General features: G+C 37.8%; 1 protein-coding gene across 1 annotated transcript in view; it reads left to right on the forward strand.

Moving 5' to 3' along the window:
• fras1 (Fraser extracellular matrix complex subunit 1) overlaps positions 1-20892 on the forward strand; it is a 189718-nt gene that overhangs the window by 68765 nt on the left and 100061 nt on the right. Inside the window, exons 12-14 of the mRNA XM_077522572.1 lie at positions 5102-5245; positions 10413-10562; positions 20627-20770. Coding sequence (XP_077378698.1) covers positions 5102-5245; positions 10413-10562; positions 20627-20770 — 438 coding nt within the window. The remainder of the gene's footprint in view (positions 1-5101; positions 5246-10412; positions 10563-20626; positions 20771-20892) is intronic.

Here is a 20892-nt window from a genome sequence, read left to right on the forward strand (position 1 = left end):
CAATTAATAAATGAGTATCTCGATTCTTTTATGAATCGATTTTTTTTTTTTGGCACACCCCTTATAGAAACAGTAGGCAATTACTATTTATGCATGAAAGGGTACTGTCTTACAACAATTCGACCCAATATGGCTAGTTTACCTAGCTTCTCTAACAGAACAATGATGGACAAAGTGAAATTAGCAGCCATTGACGGAGTTACTCAAGCAATACACAACATATTCGACATAAACTTACTTTCTCATGGACACACAAATGATTAAAGGAAGATCGATAATTAAGAAGTCCACTGAATCATGCCGAAGAGGACGAGGCGAGTGCTCCCCCGAACGACAGCTTTCTGCACACACTGTCCAGAAGCGGCTCGCTAGTGGCTAGTGAAACCTGAGTTCTGATTGGTGTAGACAGTAAGGCAACTTCTGATTGGTTGCTGGTTGCTTGGCGGTTGCTACCTGCCTCTTACACTTGTGCAATCATGCAGGAATAACAAACAAACTTAAAGAAATAAGAAATACCAACAAATTCCCCATAACCCCAAAACACTCGAAATCAGAATCTTCTTAACACCAGTGTTTAGCGCATTTTAGTAATTGTCCGACGCCAGTCACGAACTGCCAGGTTCTGATAACTAGCAAATTCTGGTACCTGTCTAGCAAATTCCAATGGCCGTCTAGCACATGCACGTTCAGTAAACGTCTAGTGCGTTAACCACATTTAATGACTAATATCTGTTCCAGTGCTGTAACTTGTAACTGTCTAGCTTGTTACAGTAAATGGCCGTGTTTTTGTTAATTGTCTTGCACATTTCAGTCTGTTTAGCACTCTGTAACGTATATTATATACAGACATTCCAATAACTTCATGTAACACATTAACTCGTTGCCGTATTATAATAATTGGCTAGCATATTCCAGTAACTGTGTAGCACCCAGTTACTATTTAGAACTTAAACACACCTGTGTAAAATATTCCTATTTTCTAGTAACATTTCAGTGACTCGGTAGCACATTCTAGAAACTCTCTACCACATTTTAAAATGTGTCTACCACCTTCTGTTACAGTAACTGTTTAGTTGCCAGCAAGTGTTTACTAAATCCCCATAACTGTGTCATTCATTCCCACATTTTAATAACCGTCTATTTGTACCAGTACCTGGTGAGGTATGTTTCCAGTAACTGTCTAGCACATTTTGGGATCTGTCTAGCGCATTCTAGTAACTATGTAGTCCGTGCTGGTAACTTTCTAACCCACTCCCACATTCTAGTAACCGTCTAGCACATGTACACTATACCATACTGTTATTTTTTTTTTTAATCTTCTTAATTATTTCCAAAGGGAGGGATGGAGCGATCCATCACAACCGTACTAGAACGTCAACATAATTATCCCGGCTTTATTTGGTTTTATGAGTTATTAGCGCCTTTGAAACGCAGCTCTTCAACGGTTAAACACAGCCTCATTACGGCAAATAAACAAAGAGGCTAAATCTCTCCAATGTTGCGTCGTGTTGTTTTAGGAGCAAAAAGTCTCGGCGAACCGCCAACGTGCTGATTTATTCGGCAGATTAGCAGCGATCCTCATTGGTCATTAATGGCTTCTCTTATTATATGTGCAGTAAGCTTGTTTTTCCAATCGCACTGGGCAGGAAATGCTAAAAGGTAGATAAATGCAGCATTACGTACTCTTCATTCTCACATTTTTCTCAAATGTGAATGACGTGCGCATTTTCTAGAAGTCGTATGTAGAGCATGATGTTTACAAATTAGTCACATTTGATCATGCGTGGATTGCGAGCGTATGTCATCATTTGCATGCATGCGTGACTGAAATGTTCATTTGCGCTCAAGCAAATAAACATTAACACAGTTAGAACATTAAAAAGGGGTTAAGGTTAGGGTTGAAGCGAAAGGTTAATGTTTTACATGAGTTTCTAGCCTGGTTCCAAGCCTTCACAGTTTAGGTTTGAAAACAAAGTTAGGGTTTCAAAGCTGAGTTTGATGCCTAGTTCAAACAAAGGTTTTGTATTTAAGTCATTGCTTTGGCTTCAAGCCAGGTGAGCTTTTCAACCTGGGTTAAAGCTTTCAAATTAGGTTTTCAAAGTTGAGTTCTGTTTTCATATTCGAGTTTGAAGGCCAAGTTTTGAAAGTTGTTGAGTTTATGACCGCTCATCAGTCTTGTGGCGACACCGAATGACAAAAACAAATAACGTGTCAACACATAAACAGCGTGTGACCTTTCTCGTTGTCGTTTGTCACGTCAGCGACATCACACCTGAGACAACTCCCCCACACCCCCCGCACGACTTAGGGCTTCATTCCGTATCGCATTTTCAATTTTGTGCTCGGCTGATGCGGAAAAAGACCAAACATATGATAGATACATAAACACATAGGTGAAAATCCATGACAGAGAGCGACCATATACAAAAAAATTTAATGAGCAATTAGTTTGTTGATGTCAGTTCTGCTGGGTCATGTATCTCACTTATTTACTCTTCCTCTAGATGGCTAAAAGATTTTAGTAAAAGTAAAGGATAGTTTAGTACCCAGTAACTGTCTAGCACTGTCGAGTTATTTGACGTTTTGACACATTCTTTGTCTTAACTTAAAATGGCCAACAGCAGTGACCTTTTCTTCTGCTTTATAGTTTTTATTTGAATTGAAGTGTGACAGGTGTGAAAGAAGAGAATATAGCCATTGATTCATGAAACAAATTGCAGTTAATTCAGACAAATACATTGGCACACATGGCAAAAGCACAATCTATGCTAATAGGCTAAATTGAGGCTAGCATAGCCTCACGTTATCACATTTGCCGGCGACATATGGTACTTAGCATTGACAATGCAATGCTAATGCTAAACTTGTATGATTTTAAATCGTGCAAGTTTAGCATTAGCATTATGGCTGGTTAATATCTAGCTAGCTAGCTATTGCTAGTATGCAGCTAGCATGGCACATTGGCATAACCATATTAAGCAATAACATATTACAGGTCATGTTTGTAAATGAGAATTCGTGATGAAACATTTTTACCTATTTAAATAAAGGTTAAAAAAAAAAAAAAAAGCTAATGGTTGCTCGTGGAACATGCAACAAACATTCGACATTTAATCTTTGCCTAGTAGCATGAGCCTGTCTACAATTAGTCAAGTGAATCCCACCACCCTGCGCTTTGTTCAATGAGGCGCTCCTTTCTGCACTTGGGTAACAGTTCAGTTACTTGTGGGTAACTACATAGCATGTTCTGGTAACTGAGCTGACTAGTAACCAGTAACTGTTTATCACATTCCCATAACTGTCTAGCACAGTCCTACATTGCAGTAGCTGTCAAACGTGCTCGTAACTATCTAGATAAGTTCCAATTACTACGTAGTACAATTTGGGAACTTTCTAATACCCAATTAACTGTCTACCAATTTCTGTTAACTCTCTGCCTAGCATTAGTGTTCTATTAAATGTTTTGGTGCGCTATGGTGACGTTCTTGCAAATTTCAGTCACTGCACATTTGGTAACTGTCTAGAGCGTGCCAGTAATATTTTAGTGAGCGCAGAGTGTAATTGAAACAAGAATTATGGAATTAGACAGACTATATTGGGGAAACACATTACAGTACTATAAAGCGTATTCATCCTGTAATTCATTCGTTTAGTTGCTGTAGTGTTTACACTAATGGACAATTGTAGACATCACCAACTGTTTATAATTTCTCCTCGAGACGTTTCTCTGACATTGATGCACATTTAATTTGCCCTAATCAGGAAGCTTTAGCTTGACAGGCTTAAGCTTTTAATGAATAATTCCAAAGTTCTCTATTGCCCGCTTGCCATGGATCTTTTTCAGGTATGTGTGCACATGTGCGTTAAAGCACAAAATGTATCCTAGCTTGCTACAGGAGGGGGAACATTTACCTTCTAAGGGAAAACCACCATTTGTGTGTGTGTGTGTGTGTGTGTGTGTGTGTGTGTCTTTTTTTAAGTTGTACTCTATCTGCCAAATTAAAAATGTCATGTTTTGTTAGGTAGTTAGTGGGTTGATTAGTGGGCCCTATTCCGAAACACATGGGTAGTTATGGGGAGTAGCTGGTTGGTTGCTTGATTGAGGGTTTTCTTGGTTGCGGTATTAGTAGGTTGGTTAGTTTAGTGGATTGTTGGTTGAGTGGTTGGCTCTTTGATCACTTGTTCGTTTATGTTTTGGGTGGTCGGTTGATTGGTTACGTTTATTTAGACAATTTGTTAGTTGAGTTGTTGAGTTTAGTTGGTAGGGTTGAGTGCTTTGAGTTACTGTCTAATAGTTGTCTGGTTATTTAATGACTGTTAGGTTAGTTGATTAATTGTTGGTTGATTGGTGGTTGAGTGATTTGATGATCTGATCATCTTAGGTTGTATGTTTTTTTTTTTTACTGTAGTTACTTGGTCTGGTTGTTTTTGTGAGTGATTGTTTGATTGGTTGGTTGGTTGGTTGGTTGGTTGGTTGGTTGGTTGGTTGGTTGGTTGGTTCCGTTTGAGTCGTTGGTTGGTGACTGGTAGGTTGCTTGATTGTGTCGTTTTCTTGGTTGAGGTATTGGTAGGTTGGTTAGTTAAGTGGATTGTTGGTTGATTAAGTGTCTGGTTATTTGAGTGGTTGGATATTTGCTCACTTGTTCGTTTATGTGTTGGGTCGTTGTTTGATTGGTTAGGTTTATTTAGACAACTTGTTAGTTGAGTTGTTGAGTTGACTTGAGTGGTTGGGTTGAGTGGTTTGAGCTGCTGTGTGTAATAGTTGTCTGGTTATTTAATGACTGAGTGTTTGGTTAGTTAATTGTTGGTTGGATGAGTGTTTTGTTGATCTGTTCAATCAAGGTTGTATGATTGTTTACTGTAGTTATTTGGTCTGGTTGTTTTTGTGACTGATTTTATTAGTTGGTTGAGTTGTTGATTGAAAATCTATTGGTTGGTTGGTTAGTTGTCTAGGATTGGTTGCTTGGTGATTAAATTGTTTGAATGGGTTGTGTTTCTTGGTTGGTTAATTTGATTGTTTTGATTTGATGGATGGATGGATGGATGGATTGGTTGATGGATTGGTTGATTGATTGATTGATTGATTGATTTTCATTTGCAGTTCCGTGTGATGCCGATTGTCAATCATGTTCCGGAACACCCGATCACTGCGACAGCTGCAAGAACCTGAAGTCCGTCCTCCATCTTGGCCGCTGTCTGGCCTTCTGTCCCAACGGATTCTTCCCTGATGGCCCAAAATGTGCAGGTAGTTTTTTTACTTTCCTGCCTTATTCCAAATTCCATTAAATTCACCTCACCCTCCTCAAAATTGTAATTATAAAACAAATATATTGACTAATATTAACTCGTGTTTTAGATTGTTACATTTGTATTTTTTTGCCTTCTTAATTCTCATATAAATTCCTAGTAATGACCATGCACATATTTGAGCCATTTAATGTCAGTGCATTTGCAATAAAAAATCCCAAGTGTTGTGTATATAAATTATGAATATGCATAAAAACATACTTAAGTCATCATTTAAGCAGACATCCATCATGCTTGGCTGAGGCCTTCAATTATTCATCCGACATCACAGAGGGCTGAATTGCAGTTAACCTTCAACCAGCAAACACAGTCAACTTTTGACTCCAACCTTCGAAAGGGAAATGTGCGAATGCGTACATGTTTTTTTTTCTATACATACTCTTTTTTTTTTTTCTTTTTTTTTCCATCCCACCTTGACCCATGGCATCTTTTTGTTCTTTTCTTTTTTTTTTGCACCTCCATTGAGCAGCTCTCTTGACTTTTATGACCCATTAAGCCGTAAATTGCAGCACCGTAAAAGCTATCAGACTGGAAACGCCTTTTAGCAAATGAGAGAACAAGCCGCTAATGTTAGCCATAATAACGTGATTTAGCCGCTTTCGACACGTACAGCGACGTTTTGCTCATCGGGTCCGGCGACTGATTTTTATGTCTGCGTCTTCACGACATGCTCATACAAATTTAAATATTGTTACTATTAACTCATTGACTAGCAGCCATTTTCACAGAAGGAATCCCCTTCACTCCCGGCTGTTTTACTGGATTTTGACTAATTTTGCAAGGCCCACAGAATATTGTTCTATTGCCATAAAAAAATGGAACCTACCAAAAGAAAGATTCAAGTATTTTCTTTCATCAGGAAAAAAAAAAAAAGTATATTTCCATCTATTTCAGTTATGCAGCAATTATCATTGGAATATAGCTAAGTTTCATCATTATTCACAAATCTATTTAGAATTGTGAGCAATTGAGCTTTTTTTCAACATGGCCCTGGTTGATCACCTTTGCTGCCGCCTGCTGGCCGTTTGTGTAATAACCACCATTTCTTCAACTGTTCTTTGCAGTTGAGAGGCTGCATCAAAGCCTTCTGTATGCGTTAAAAAGCAATAAAAAAAAAAAAAAAAAAAAAAAAATATATATATATATATATATATATATATACGTCTTTGGGTCACTTAAAACATTTAAAATGGAATGTATTTATTCGTTTTTGGGAGCAAATGAGTTAAAATATAAAAATCAAAACATTTTCTGTTTTTTGTGCCATCCTTTGTAGGGTGATTGTTTTTTGTTGTTGTTTTTTTTAATGTGAGAGCCCTTTGAACTGGAAAAAAGTAAAAAAAAAAAAAAAAAATCACACTACATGCATATTTTGTTTGCTGCAAATGCTTTCTTGTTGGCTTGGTATCATTTCTATTTTATTAAATGTATGGTGAAAAATCAAATCTTTTATCTTCAATATTTAGGGATTTCCCAGTCACATTTTTTGCACCCGAGTCCGACTCCAAGTCACCTGATTTTGAGGATCTGCCGAGTCCCAATCCGATTCCTTGGCAAAGTATTAAGAAGGGGGGAAATTGCTTCCTTTTTAAAATTTTAATTGAATTATTATTATTATTACTATTATTATTATTATTTATTAATTTTTTTAACAAAACCATCCCAATAATTTGGGGGGTGGGGTGCCATCAGAAGTACACAAAATAATAAATAAAAGTAAATAAAACATTTTGTTTGGCAAGATGTTTACCTTTGGATGATTTTGTTGCTTTGTAGCCCCTAAAATAATAATAATAATAATAATAATAATAATAATGATAATAAAACAAAATTGCTAAAAATGAAAACCCCGATCATTTTCTCACGATACCGATCAGCTGAAAATGACGTGATCAGATCAAAATGATTCGGTTTCCGATCACGTGATCGGGATCGGAAAATCCCTATTAATATTTCACTCATTCGCTCCCAGCCATGTTCACAGAAGCAATCCCGTTCACTGCATTTGACTGCGACTGATTTTGCAAGGCCCACAGAATATTGTGTTCTATTGCTATAAAAACAAGGAACCTATAAAAAGAAAGATTAAAGTCTCTTCTTTCATCAGGATAAAAAAGTATTTCTATCTGTTTCCGTTTTGCAGCAATTAGCATTAGAATATAGCTCAGTTTGATCATTTTTCACAAATCTATTTAGAATTGTGAGTAATTGAGCTTTTTTTCAACATGGCACGGGTTGATCTCTTCTAGTCTCCTGCTGGACAGTGTTTGTAGTAACTACAATTTCTGTAACCGTTCTTTGCAGTTGAGGCTGCATCAAAATCTTCTGTATGCTCTAGCATAAAATAAAAATAAATAAATAAAAAACATAAAGCCGCCTTTGGGACAATTAAAACATAAAAAAAAAAAACATATATATACGTTTTTGGGAGCAAATGAGTTCATATGCACGCGTTGTCCTAAAATTGTATTTTTGCCCACCCTTGACAGAATATGACCGTATATATACAAGGTGTTTAGTTACTCAGTTTTTTTTTTATTCATAGTAAATGTCGATAAAAAAAAATTAGGCCTCTCATCAAAAAAGATAAAACTAAAAAATGCTTTCAAACCAGACCAATCAGAACAACCTTTCTTACCCTGGGTTTTCGCTGGATGCGGTTGCGGTGCGGTTGCGGTGCGGTGCGTCTTGACTGCGTGCTCCGGACGGGTCAATTTTTTTGTCAATCCACACCGGCTCCGCACAGCTGCGGTCCGGCAGCTCCGTCGCCGCCCACTTCCCAACGTGTCTCGCGGGACCGCGCGCGCGCGATCATGTGGCATTTCACAACGACAAACATACAGAAAGTCTGCTCAACAGAGAAGCAGAAAGATATGAGATTCCATGCAGCATCCTTTTTTTGGTTGTCCTTGTAAAGTATATTAATAACGAGAGTCGGGTCAGTGCGGGTCCACTCTTTATTTCTGTCTTCCCCGTCCGGCTGCCGCTCAGTACGGCAAGCGAGACGGGCACAACAAGCAATCGCGAACATCAAACTCACAATACATTACAGTCCTTATAAAAAGGATGTGCCGTGTCATATATTATTTTGTGGTTTTCCACCTCCAATATAAACCTCTCCTCGTCCATGTTCGCTGGTGTCTAAACCGTGAATGAGCACATGGCCCGGCGACGCCAACGTCACGTTTTGCTGAAAAACTTGCGAAATAGGAGCTGGCAAGTGTTTTATTCTGAAAGGTAACCGGAAATTTATTTTGAAACTGCCTCGGTCTTCCTGTCCCGATCGATGTGTTTTGTGCTAGCTTGCCATTTGCCGGAGGCCTACCGCTGCGGCGTCCGGCAAAAATAGAAAATAGGTCTATCCTTGCGGAAGGCTTGCGGCACGCCGCAGGCCTTCCGCAGTCGACACGCAACGCACCCGCAAGCGGTGTAAACTGCACCATTCGAATGAATGGAATCTAATTGCTTGCGTCGCCGGACCGCACCGCAACCGCACCGCAACCGCAACCGGTGAAAACCCGGGGTTATCCACCTCGCACAAACTTGCACTCAACATTATTGAGATATTTGACGGGAGTAGTTGATCCCGGGGTGTCTGGTTGCTTTTGCGCTTTTTCTGATGTAAGCAGAATCTTTCTTTTTTTTTCCTCAACTAAACTTGTTGGAGAGTAAATGTCAGCTCTGAAATAGTGTAACTGCACTTCGGGTGGTGGCGGGGGAAAAAAAAATTTGGATCAATAAAAAGTGAACTTTGTTGACTACTAAATTTCAAATATGGCTGTGGGCTGCGCTCGCCGGCACGGATAAACCCGATAAAAAAAAGAAAGACGATTTAAATGCGTCGTAAAAGTCGGAAGTTTTGAAGACGAGATGCACAAGTTTTCATCGTGGCCTGCCTGCTACGCTTGCAAATAAAATCAAAATTGGACCCGCAGGAAATCATGGGGAAAGATATCATCTGAAACGGGTGGCCATCAGGAAAAAGAAGTTGACCGCTGACGAGCACAGAAAATCAACCATCAAGAAATAATAACTCAAAAATATAAAGCTTTATGCAGCGCATTTTTATCCTTAATATTATTATTATTACAATTAGCATTCTTGCTGTTGATGTTCCAGTATTTTTTATTTATTTATTTTTGTGATTATTTGTGGTATTATTATTATTATTATTATTATTATTATCATCAGCAGCAGCATCATATTTTATTATTTTATCATTTTGTAATAATAATAATATTAATAATATTATTGAAATGATTATATTTGTAGTTAAAGCACTATATAAAAAGCAGTCCGTTTACTGTTTACCATTATCATCATCATATTATTATTATTATTTTTATCATTTTAGAATATGTTATTGTTTCTGCAGTAGTATAAAAATACATTTTTTGTTTCACTAGTTGTAAAAGTATGATTGTTATTTAGTTTTAAGGTATTACATAATTGTTGGTAGTTTTGCTACTACTTAATAACAATTAATGTTAGTAGTTATTAGTTAATAATATTATTGAAATTATTTTATTTGTAGTTAAAGCGCTATATAAAAAGCAGTCCATTTACCTATTATTATTATCATCATTATCATATTTTATTTTATCATTTTAGAATGTGCAATTGTTTCTAGAATAGTATAAAAATACTTTTTTAACAAAAAAATTTGATTTTTTTACGAATTTTGAAAGTAGGATTTTTATTTAGTTTTAGTTTTCAGGTATTTATTCCATAAATGTTGGTAGCAGTGCTAAAAGTAATGATTAATCTTTGTAGTTATTAGTTAATAATATTATTGAAATTATATTATTGTTATTATCATTATCAATTTATATCATTGTAATGTTATTTTTATGTATCTTTATCGTTACTTTACTTCATCTCTTGATTGTACTTCACCTTGTATTTTCTTATCTATTCCGTTTTGTGTCAATAAAGAAGAAAAAAAACAAGCAAACAAAAAAAAAAAAAACAGCTTATCGTTGAAGTTCACTGAGCTGACATTTCGCAATCTTGACATTCATCCGGCTCCTCCTCCACTATCATCATCAAGCGCTTTAATGCGGACTCTTTACCATTTTGCCGTTTTTTTTTGTTTTTTTTTGCAGCCTGCCCTCCATCTTGCGCCACATGCAGCAGTGGGTGGTCTTGCCGGTCGTGCGTCCCGCAGCGCCCCCTGCTGAGCGCCGACGCCGACCAGTGCCTGGCGACCTGTCCCGCCGGCACCTACCAGGATGACCGGCGAAGACAATGCAGACGTGAGTCCCCGTTTTTTTTTTTTTTTTTTTTCCCCATTTCCTTCGGCTCGCCACTCGCCTCGCGTTTGTCCCTGTTTTCCCCTCCCCTCTCCTTTTGATTGTTTAATCATGATGAGTTTGTTTTTGGTTTTTTTGTTTTCTTTTTCACGAAAAGTGAGGCAGCGGTTGGATGAGTCACGTCAACTTTCTGCGACTTGTTTGGTTTGCATTGATTGCTTATTGATTCGTCCGCCGGGTTTCCCGACGTCATTTATTGATCTTCACACTTCTTTTTTATTTATTTTGAAAATAGGACGTTTGACGTACGTACGCCCGCAACAACTTTCACAAAGAAAAAAACATGCGGTGAGACGGCACCATGCAGTGCCTTGACGCAGTATGTTTTCCATTCTCAGCAAGCTTTAATTCAGACTCTTACAATTTCAGCAAGCTTTCATTTGGATGAATGTGGACTCCTAAAAGCAGACTCTTTTAAACTATGTGAGCTTTACTATGGAGTCTTTAACGCGGACTCTTTCAGTTCCAGTTTGCATTCGTGCAGATTCCCTCAATTTCAGCAAGCATTCATTTCAAAAACTTTAATTTTAGGTTCATTCAATTTCAGCTTTTATACAGCCTCTTTGAATTCCAGTGCGCTTTAATGTAGATGCTTTTTATTTTTCGTGAACTTTAGTGCAGACCTTTTTCACTTTCTGACCCATTTCAGTGAGATTTCAATTCCAGTTTGCATTAATATATACATTTTTTATTTCAGCAAACTTTAATTGGAACTCTTTCATTCTCAGTGATCTTTAATGAGACCCTCCAGTGAGCTTTAATGCAGATGCTTTGAATACTGAGCTTTATAGCAGAATCTTTCAATTCTGGTGAACTTCATTCAATGACAACTCTAGAGTTCAACTTTTAATGCCGACTCTTTCCCTTTCAGTAAGCTTTAATGGGGACTCTTTCTGTTTCAGTTTGCTTTCAGTGAAATTTAAAGAAAAGGTTTCTATTTCAGTTAGTTTTAATGTGGAGTGTACAATTTTAGCGAGCTTAAAACCCAGACTTTTTTTTATCTTATGGAGAGAAAATACAAGAGGTTTTGAATATAGTGAGCTTTAATGTGGACTATTTCTGTTTCAGCTAGCTTTCAGTGAAATTCAAAGCAAAGGGTTACTATTTTGATTAGTTTTAATGTGGACTGTACAATTGTAGTGAGCTTAAAACCCAGACTCTTTTGATCTTAATGAGGTATATAATACAAGAGGTTTTGAATCAAGTGGGCTTTAATGCAGACTCTTTCAATTGCAGTTTGCATTAATACACTTTTTTTGTTAACTTCAGCAAGCTGAACTCTTTCAATTTCAGTGAGCTTTAAAACCCATGGGCAGTATTTTATTTTAAAATGGCTTGAAACTGGTCACAGTAAAGCCTATGAGTTTTAATGAGACCCTTTGAAGTCCAGTGAGCTTTAATGCAGATGCTTTGAATACTGGTGAGCTTTATAGCAGAATCTTTCAATTCTGGTGAGCTTCATTCAATGTCAACTCTATAGTTCAACTTTTAATGCCGACTCTTTCCCTTTCAGTTAGCTTTAATGCGGACTATTTTTATTTCAGTTAGCTTTCAGTTAAATTTAAAGCAAAGTGTTTCTATTTCAATTAGTTTTAATGTGGACTGTACTCTCCAAATTCTTTCAAATGTAATACCCGAGGCTTTAATGAGATCCTTTAAATTCCAATGAGCTTTAATGCAGATGCATTGAATTCTGTTGCACTTTATAGCAGAATCTTACAATTCCGGTGAGCTTCGTTCAATGTGGACTCTAGAGTTCAACATTTAATGCAGACTCTTTCTGTTTCAGTTAGCTTTAATGCAAGTAATTTCGATTTCAGTTAGGTTTCAGTGAAATTTAAAGCAAAGGGTTTCTATTTCAATTAGTTTTAATGAGACCCTGTGAAGTCTAGTGAGCTTTAATGCAGATGCTTTGAATACTGGTGAGCTGTATAGCAGAATCTTTCAATTCCCGTGAGCTTCACTGTGAACTCTACATTTGAACATTTAATGCAGCCTCTTTCCATTTCAGTTAGCTTTAATGTCGACTATGTCTGTTTCAGTTAGCTTTCAGTGAAATTTAAAGCAAAGGGTTTCTATTTCAATTAGTTTAATGTGGACTGTGCAATTTTAGCAAGCTTAAAACCCAGACTCTTTTGTTCTTCAGGAAGTGTATAAGACAAGAGGTTTTGAATATAGTGAGCTTTAATGCAGACTGTTTCAGTTGAAGCTATGTTTAGTGCACACTGAAGTTAAGTAAGCTGTCTTAAGATACCAAATAACAGTTCTAATGTGGTATTTTGATTTTATTTTTTCATATGACTTACCTGCTAGTCTGACCCGCGATGCCGTCGGGCCGCGTGAAAGCGTGTGCGGTGGCGGCAATTATCCACTTGGATTGTGCGTGAAAGGCGCAAACCAAGAGAAGTGAGCGTGTTTAATAATGCAGTCCGGTCTAATGTTGGATGACTTAGCGGCATTAAATATTATTGCTTGAATTCCCGCACTAAACCTTGGGGAAAGGCAACAGTAAAAATTGCAGCCGCGCATGATGGATCTGCTTTATAACCTCGACAGAAGGAGGCAGCAAGAGAGGCGGGAGACTCGTTTTGCTCTCGTGCCGTCCGCGCCGCCATTAATCAGGCAATCTGCCTCGGAGGTCCGCTCAGAACCCCCGGCCAGGAGCGATAAGTAAAAGCCAGCCGAGGAGGTGGAGGGACGAGCCCCTGTGGGCGTGCTAATATGCTAACGCGCTCCGAATGGCTTTGGCTTTTGGAAGTTAAGACGGGAGGCAACTCCAGTGCTCTTATTTCACAGCGTAAATGAGGATGCTGGAGACGACCTCCCGGCTGTGACGAGACGACGGCCGTTTGCGTCCGGCGTTTGTGATTGCAGGCGCAATTCCCCAGCTCACACATTAATCCGGTGTTCATTGAGCCGCCTTTAATGTGGATCATATTGTGCTAAGAGCAAATGAATACGCTGGCGAGCGCTCCCACGCCATCCGTGCAGCCCGTCCGAGGTCCAACACCATCTGGTTGGATTTGGACGCTCTCGAGTTCTGAGATTTTAATGTGGACTCTTTCAGTGTCACTGAGCTTTCTTTCAATTTGGGTGAGCTGCAATGTGGTGAACTTTATTGCAGACCCCTTTAGATTTGTGACCTTGCAGCTTTGTGAGCTTTAATGAGAGCTGCTTCAAATTTCAATGGACTTTGATTAAGTTTTCTGCCATTTCGGTGAGCTTTCATGCAGACTCTTTCCAGTTTCATTGACTTTTACTTAAACATTATTGAGGTTCAATTTCAATTTCAGAATACTTTCATTTCTCTTTGGCAGTTTGGCAACTACACTGAAATATCCTTTTAAGTTCAATGGAATGATGTTATTGATTTCGGTGAACTTTAATGCAGGCTGTTTCAATATCTTTGTGCTTTCTGCCACCTTTGTGAGCTTTAATGTAAACTGTTTCCGCATTTTGAAGAGCTTTAATACAGACTTGTTCAATTCCTGTAAAGTTTAGTTCAGACACTTTCCATTTCATTCTGTTACAATTATGAGCTTTAATGTGAACTGTTTCCAAATTTTGCAGAGCTTTAATACAGGCTAGTTTAATTTCTGTAAAGTTTAATGCACTCTTTCTATTTCAGTGAGCTTTCTGTCATCTTTATGAGCTTTAATGTGAACTGTCCAAATTTTGAAGAGCTATACTGCAGTCTTTCAATTTCTGCAAACTTTAATGCAGACTCTTTCCATTTCAGTGAGCTTTCTGTCTCCATTATGAGCTTTAATGTGAACTCTTTCCAAATTTTAGAGAGCTTTAATACAGACCAGTTTAATTTCCATTAACTTTAATGCAGACTCTTTCCTTTTCAGTGAGCTTTCTGTCAACTTTATGAGCTTTAATGTGAACTGTTTCCAAATTGGAGAGCTATATTGCAGTCTTTCAATTTCTGCAAACTTTAATGCAGACTCTTTCCATTTCAGTGAGCTTTCTGTCACCATTCTGAGCTTTAATGTGAACTGTTTCCAAATTTTGAAGAGCTTTAGCGCAGATGCTTTCAATATCTGTAAACTTTAATGCAGACTCTTTCCATTTCAGTGAGCTTTATGTCAGCATTATGATCTTTAATGTGAACCGTTTCCAGATTTTGGAGAGCTTTAATACAGACTTGTTTAATTTCTGTAAACTTTAATGCAGACTCTTGTCATTTCAGTGAGCTTTTGTCACCATTCTGAGCTTTAATGTGAACTGTTTCCAAATTTTGAAGAGCTTTAGCGCAGATGCTTTCAATATCTGTAAACTTTAATGCAGACTCTTTCCATTTCAGTGAGCTTTCTGTCAGCATTATGATCTTTAATGTGAACCATTTCCAGATTTTGGAGAGCTTTAATACAGACTTGTTTAATTTCTGTAAACTTTAATGCAGACTCTCATTTCACTGAGCTTTCTATCACCTTTACAAGCTTTAATGTGAACTGTTACCAAATTTTGAAGATCTATACTGCAGTTTTTCAATTTCTGTCAACTTTAATGCACTCTTTCCAGTTCACTGAACTTTCTATCACCATTATGAGCTTTGATGTGAACTGTTTCCAAATTTTCAAGAGCTTTAATGTAAACGCTTTCAATTTCCGTAAACTTAAATGCACTCTTTCTATTTCATTGAGCTTTCTGTCACCTTTATCAGCTTTAAAGTGAACTCTTTCCAAATTTTGGAGAGCTTTAATCCAGACTTGTTTAATTTCTGTAAACTGCAGACACTTTCCATTTCACTAAACTTTCTGTGACCATTATGAGCTTTAATGTGAACTGTTTCAAAATACTGCAGTCTTTCAATTTCTGCAAACTTTAATGCAGGCTCTTTTCGTTTGAGTGAGCTTTCTGTCACCTTTATGAGCTTAATGTGAACTGTTTTAAAATTTTGAAGCGCTTTAATATAGACTCTTATAATTTCTGTAAACTTTAATGCACTCCTTCCATTTCAGTGAGCTTTCAGTCACCATTATGAGCGTAATGTGAACTGTTTCCAAATTTTGGAGAGCTTTAATGCGGACCCTTTCGATTTCAGTGAGCTTTGATGTGGAGTGGTGCAGTTTCAGAGTTTTATGATCTTGGCCTGCGCCTTGTGGTTTGTGACTGTGTGAGAGAGGAAGCCTCTGGAAAGGTTCCCAGCAGGTTGTAGCTTATCTTGGCAGAGGAGCAGGACCACCCAGGGAAAAAAAAAAAAAAAAAGACTTTCTTGTATAGAAGACCCCCCATGGTGTGGTTGTGTCGCTGGCTCACACTTTACTGCTGCTGCATGTAAACAATGTTGGCATGTTAATGACACTGAGGAGGAGTCGCCTTGGAGACGTTTTTTGTTCTTTGGACAAGCGCTTTATTCATGTCCCCCTTTGGCCAGGTACACCAGTAACACATTAAATTGGTGTCATTTTGCCCGGCAACAGCATGTAGGAACCTGAAACAGAAATACTGCATATAATCTCCAGAGTATAAAAAAAAGAGGAAAAAGTAAGTAGCAACATAAAATTTGGCAGGCATATCTATCATAAGTAGACCCACAAAATGCCCCCGGAAGCTATGTTGCGAAATGAAGAATAAGTCTGCCATTTTGGTTTGAAGAAGTCATTTTGACATCACTCATAAAATTTTCTTTTTCTTCTTTTTCGTTTTTGAAAATTCCGACACTAAAGCTGGTTGTACTTTACAACATGAAATTTGGTAGTCATATCAACAAAAATGTCGCAACAAGCCATGAAAGACAACATACAGGAAGTCCGCCATTTTGTATTAAACTTCATAGGGTCATTTCAGCCATTTTTCATGGCTCTACGCAGATTCGTAATCGCCTCAGTTTGTGAAAATTCAACTCCCGAAGCCAGTTATACTTATGTTTACTATGAGTAAACCCATTAAAATAATCTCAAGGAGCCATTCAAGAGACAGACAGTCGGCCATTTTGGTTTAAGGCGGCCCTCGGTCCCTTTTGGCATTTCCTTAAAAGACTATTGTCTTGTTGAGTTTTTGAAAAAGCAGCCTGGATTTATTTCATTTAGCAACATGTCATTTGGTGAGGATATCTGTCAGTATTAGAGCCACAAAAAAAGGTTTGAAACATTTTTTGGGTGATTTACAAGTGGTCCTACAAAGACAAATAAGCTTTTTTTTTTTTTTTTTTTGAAAATTCAGCTTTTATTTTGCATCGTGAACTTTGGTAGGGATGTTGAACCTGAGTAATTCAACAACAACAACAAAATGCTCAAGAAGCCATGCCTGAAGCGATGCAGCCTTTTTCGTTTTGAAACAGACATTTTCGGGAAATTTTGACTCTTTCCAGGAGTCCTTCGAAGACAAACTGCCTATAATGGATAACATTAAATTGCATATAATTTGAGTTTCCTCATTGTGACGCCACTGATTTCTTTTCCCCTCACCTCCTGACATGACTAACCAACTGTAGACTATTATAGAGGAGAGGGCTATAATTATCCTGGTGGTAACACATACTGAGCGCAGGTGAAAAGGAAGTAAACTGGAGATGACATATATTTAAAAGTCAAGTAAATGGGATGTAAAAAAAAAATAAAAATGCATCCGGACTCGCAAACCTGCGAGTGCAACTCCCAGAGACGACGTAAAAGTAGCACATAAAACCTCCGCAGTGGGTTCCTCCAAAGGAAGAAGAAAGCTGTGATATATTTGTTTTGGTGACGTAATGATTTGAAAGTTTTGACTTTTAAGTCGGGATTCCACAAATGAGAGTGGGACCGTATCAACAGCTTTGCTATTTTTGATGGTGACAGTTGACAAGACACTGGAGGTCTCGTTTGCTTTCATTTTACTCAACAAAGATCAAAACCCAACTTTTTTTTTTAATCGCACATTCTATTTGCTTTTATTTTGAAAACAATAAAATGTCAAGATGAAAAATTTGTGTCATCACAAGTCAAAGAAACGCAAAAAACACCAATAGCCTACTTTGGTGAGAGTTCCACATTGTGAAAGAGAAGACTTGAAACAAATACTTGACGACACAATAACTTGGCAGGTGATTATCTTTACAAAGTGTTCAAAGGTCCGGGCCAAGAGGGGCTTTCAAACATGGCCCCTTTATGTCATGTGGTTCATGAATAAACAGAAGAACGATGGGCTTCAAGGTGCAAAAGCAGACAGTCAGTTTTGCACCGTCACCTTTCGCTATTGTTCTTGATCAGACAAACTGGTGTCGCTTTTGAAAAAAATAAACAAATTAGTCCTAAGTGTTGTGATTCATTATTGAAGGTACAGGAATACAATATGATTTTCAATGTCTGGCATGAGTACCACTAGTGGTACGTGGGTTCGCTCTTGTAATATGTAAAAGTACAGATTTTTATTTATTTATTTCATATCATATCATATATATATATATATATATACATATATATATATATATATATATATATATATACTGTGTATATACTGTGTATATATATATATATATACTGTGTGTGTGTGTATATATATATATATATATATATATATATATATATATATACTGTGTATATATATATACTGTGTATATACTGTGTATATATACTGTGTATATATATATATATATATATATATATATATGTATAAATTTTATATTTACATATCCTCAGGTATTTTTCTTGAGGGGGAAAAAAACAACTTGAATCATTTGATCTTGGAAGAATGTCTGTCACGTACAGAATTTGCACAAGAGTTGGGAGTTGAAAAAATAGAATCTGCAGGAATGCAGATGACTTTGAAGAAAACATTTCTTGAAGAAACCCTGACCAACAAACCTTGGGCTGGATGCAGAACACATGGAAAACAGCTAGGCAAAGAAACCCCAAAAAAAAAAAAAAAGCTTAAGAAAAAGCAAAACACGTCTGCACATTTTAGCTAAATTTTTTCTTTTAGGCTGCATCATTTAAAGTCGTCAATTCTGTCAGGAAAAGAGAAAAATCCCGGTTATTAATATGATTGTGGTTTGATGCTGATCCTTTTTCCAAAGCTGCTTTCTCTGCGCTCGCCTTAATAGGCCAAGCTCTGATCTTATTATGAGAGATTCATTTCGGGTGGGTAGTAGTCGTAGTAGTAGTGGTGGTGGGATGGGTTGGGGTCTAATCCTGTGTCCTCGCCTCATCCAGGATAATTTGGTCGAGGGGGGGGGGGGGGGGGGGGGCTTTGGGCCTACTCAGATTACACATGCTGATAACGTTTTGGATTCCAGCTGCACAGGAAAAATAAATTGCTTTCCCTGAAAGGGGCAAGGTAAAGGACGCGTAATCCCCCTCGTGGGCCGCAAACCCACGCCCGACGGTGAAGTGTGTATGCACACACTGTCGTAAATAATACATTGTAATATTATATTAAAGCTCACAGGCCCTCGTGTGCTCAGTTTTTGTTTATTTTTATTTATTTATTTATTTATTCATTTATTTTTTAATGCAATCATCACATCTTGCCCATCTTATATGGCGTCGGCGAAAAAGTTTCACGATTGGGCGTTGCCCTTCGGTTGAAGATGGCTGGTACGAATTTGGCCTCATTCCAATCAAGTTGCTAGTTTTTGTCAAAATACCAACCATGGAACAAGCCCATAATGGCAGCTTCAAACCAAAATGACTGACTTCCTCTTCTAGTTTGGATGTGGCTCCAGATGAAAGCATCATGTGAGTACCATAATGAGAAAGTCATGAGATGTGAGTAAATCACAAGGTTAAGACATCATTACAGCAAAACGCGACGAGAACATCGTGCTAGGACTGTGGTGTAGTGATATCATGTGGTAAGATGAGAGAGAGCATTATGAGAAGAGAACCTCATGTAAAGAGAACATTCAGAGAAAACAAAATGAGAGAGTCATCAGAAGAGAACATCATGAGACCATCCCATGTAGCGTCATGAAAAAAGAGCGGCCAGAGTGTTGATGTGAGAGGAACACCATGAGATTAGTGTGATAAAATATCATGAGAATATGAGATGTGCTTATCATGAGAAGACATCCAAATCATCATAAGAAAGCAATGAGGTGCAACATCGTTTGAATAGAAAACCATGACATTATCATGAAAAAATTGATGCATTATGAGGGCAAAATGAGAAGAGAACGCCATGAGAATGTCATGAAATGGAAGCATTATGAAAAGAGCGGTGGGAGTGTTGATGTGAGATGAACCCCAATGAGTTTAGTGTCATAAAATGATATGAGAATGTGAGATGAGCTTTTCATGAGAAGACATCATAATCATTGTGAGAAAGTAAGTAAAAGAAAACCATGACAATATCATGAAAAACATTGTTGCACCATCATGAGATGAGAGTATAATGACAAGAGAACGTCATGAGAATGTTATGAAATGGAAGCATTATGAAAAGAAACATCATAGGAGTAAGTATGGTTGCATAAAGAGATAATCATAAAGAGAGAATATTCCCAGATGAGAGCATTATGAGAAGTGAACATCAAGTACTACATAGTTTATTTTGATACATTGTGGCGTTTGCATGTATGTGACAGTGTGCTGATGAAATGAGAATAAAAAGAAGAGAAAGATTAAATATTGAAGAGGGGAACCAACAAATGGAAAAAATAAATCTTGAAGAGAAAAGAAAATTGGACCTGTGCAAGCAAGCGAAATTGCGACTCCGACGAGCGAGAGGCTCAGGGGAGAGATGAGAAGATGGTGATCATGAGAAGACTGCATCATGGGCGTAGCGTGACAATAGAGTGTCATTGGAATTATCATCATGAAAGCAAATGATGAGAATTTGATGAGGAAGAAATGTGACAATGCCATGAGAGAACATCTTAAGAATATTATGATGGGAGAGCATATGATGATGAACACAGCAAAGAGGACATTATTATGAGAAAAATGGTATAAAGACATGAGATGAGATGAGAGCATCATGATGAGACAACTGACATCTTTTTAATGTCTTGTTTACACGACCCCAACAATTGTAGTATTGAATTCATGTCAAGTATGAAGTCATTGTGTTTTTCCCGCCAGGTTGTTCCGAGTCGTGCTCCGAGTGCGTGGGCGCGAGCCCACAGGAGTGCTCGTCGTGCTCCGACCCGGCCGCCTTGCTCAAAGGCGGCGAGTGCGTTCCCGAATGCGGCGACGCCTTCTACAGTCAAGATGCCGTCTGTCACGGTAAGTGTGGCTCGTCTGCAACGCCCGCTACGTCCCGCTAATGGAAGCTAGCGGAAGATCTTGACAGCAACTTGACGCCAAGGTTAACTATAGCAAAATGTCCTTCATTTTAGTCTTGGAGA

Source organism: Festucalex cinctus, chromosome 5 (assembly GCF_051991245.1).
Source record: "Festucalex cinctus isolate MCC-2025b chromosome 5, RoL_Fcin_1.0, whole genome shotgun sequence".
Classification (NCBI taxonomy): Eukaryota; Metazoa; Chordata; class Actinopteri; order Syngnathiformes; family Syngnathidae; genus Festucalex; species Festucalex cinctus.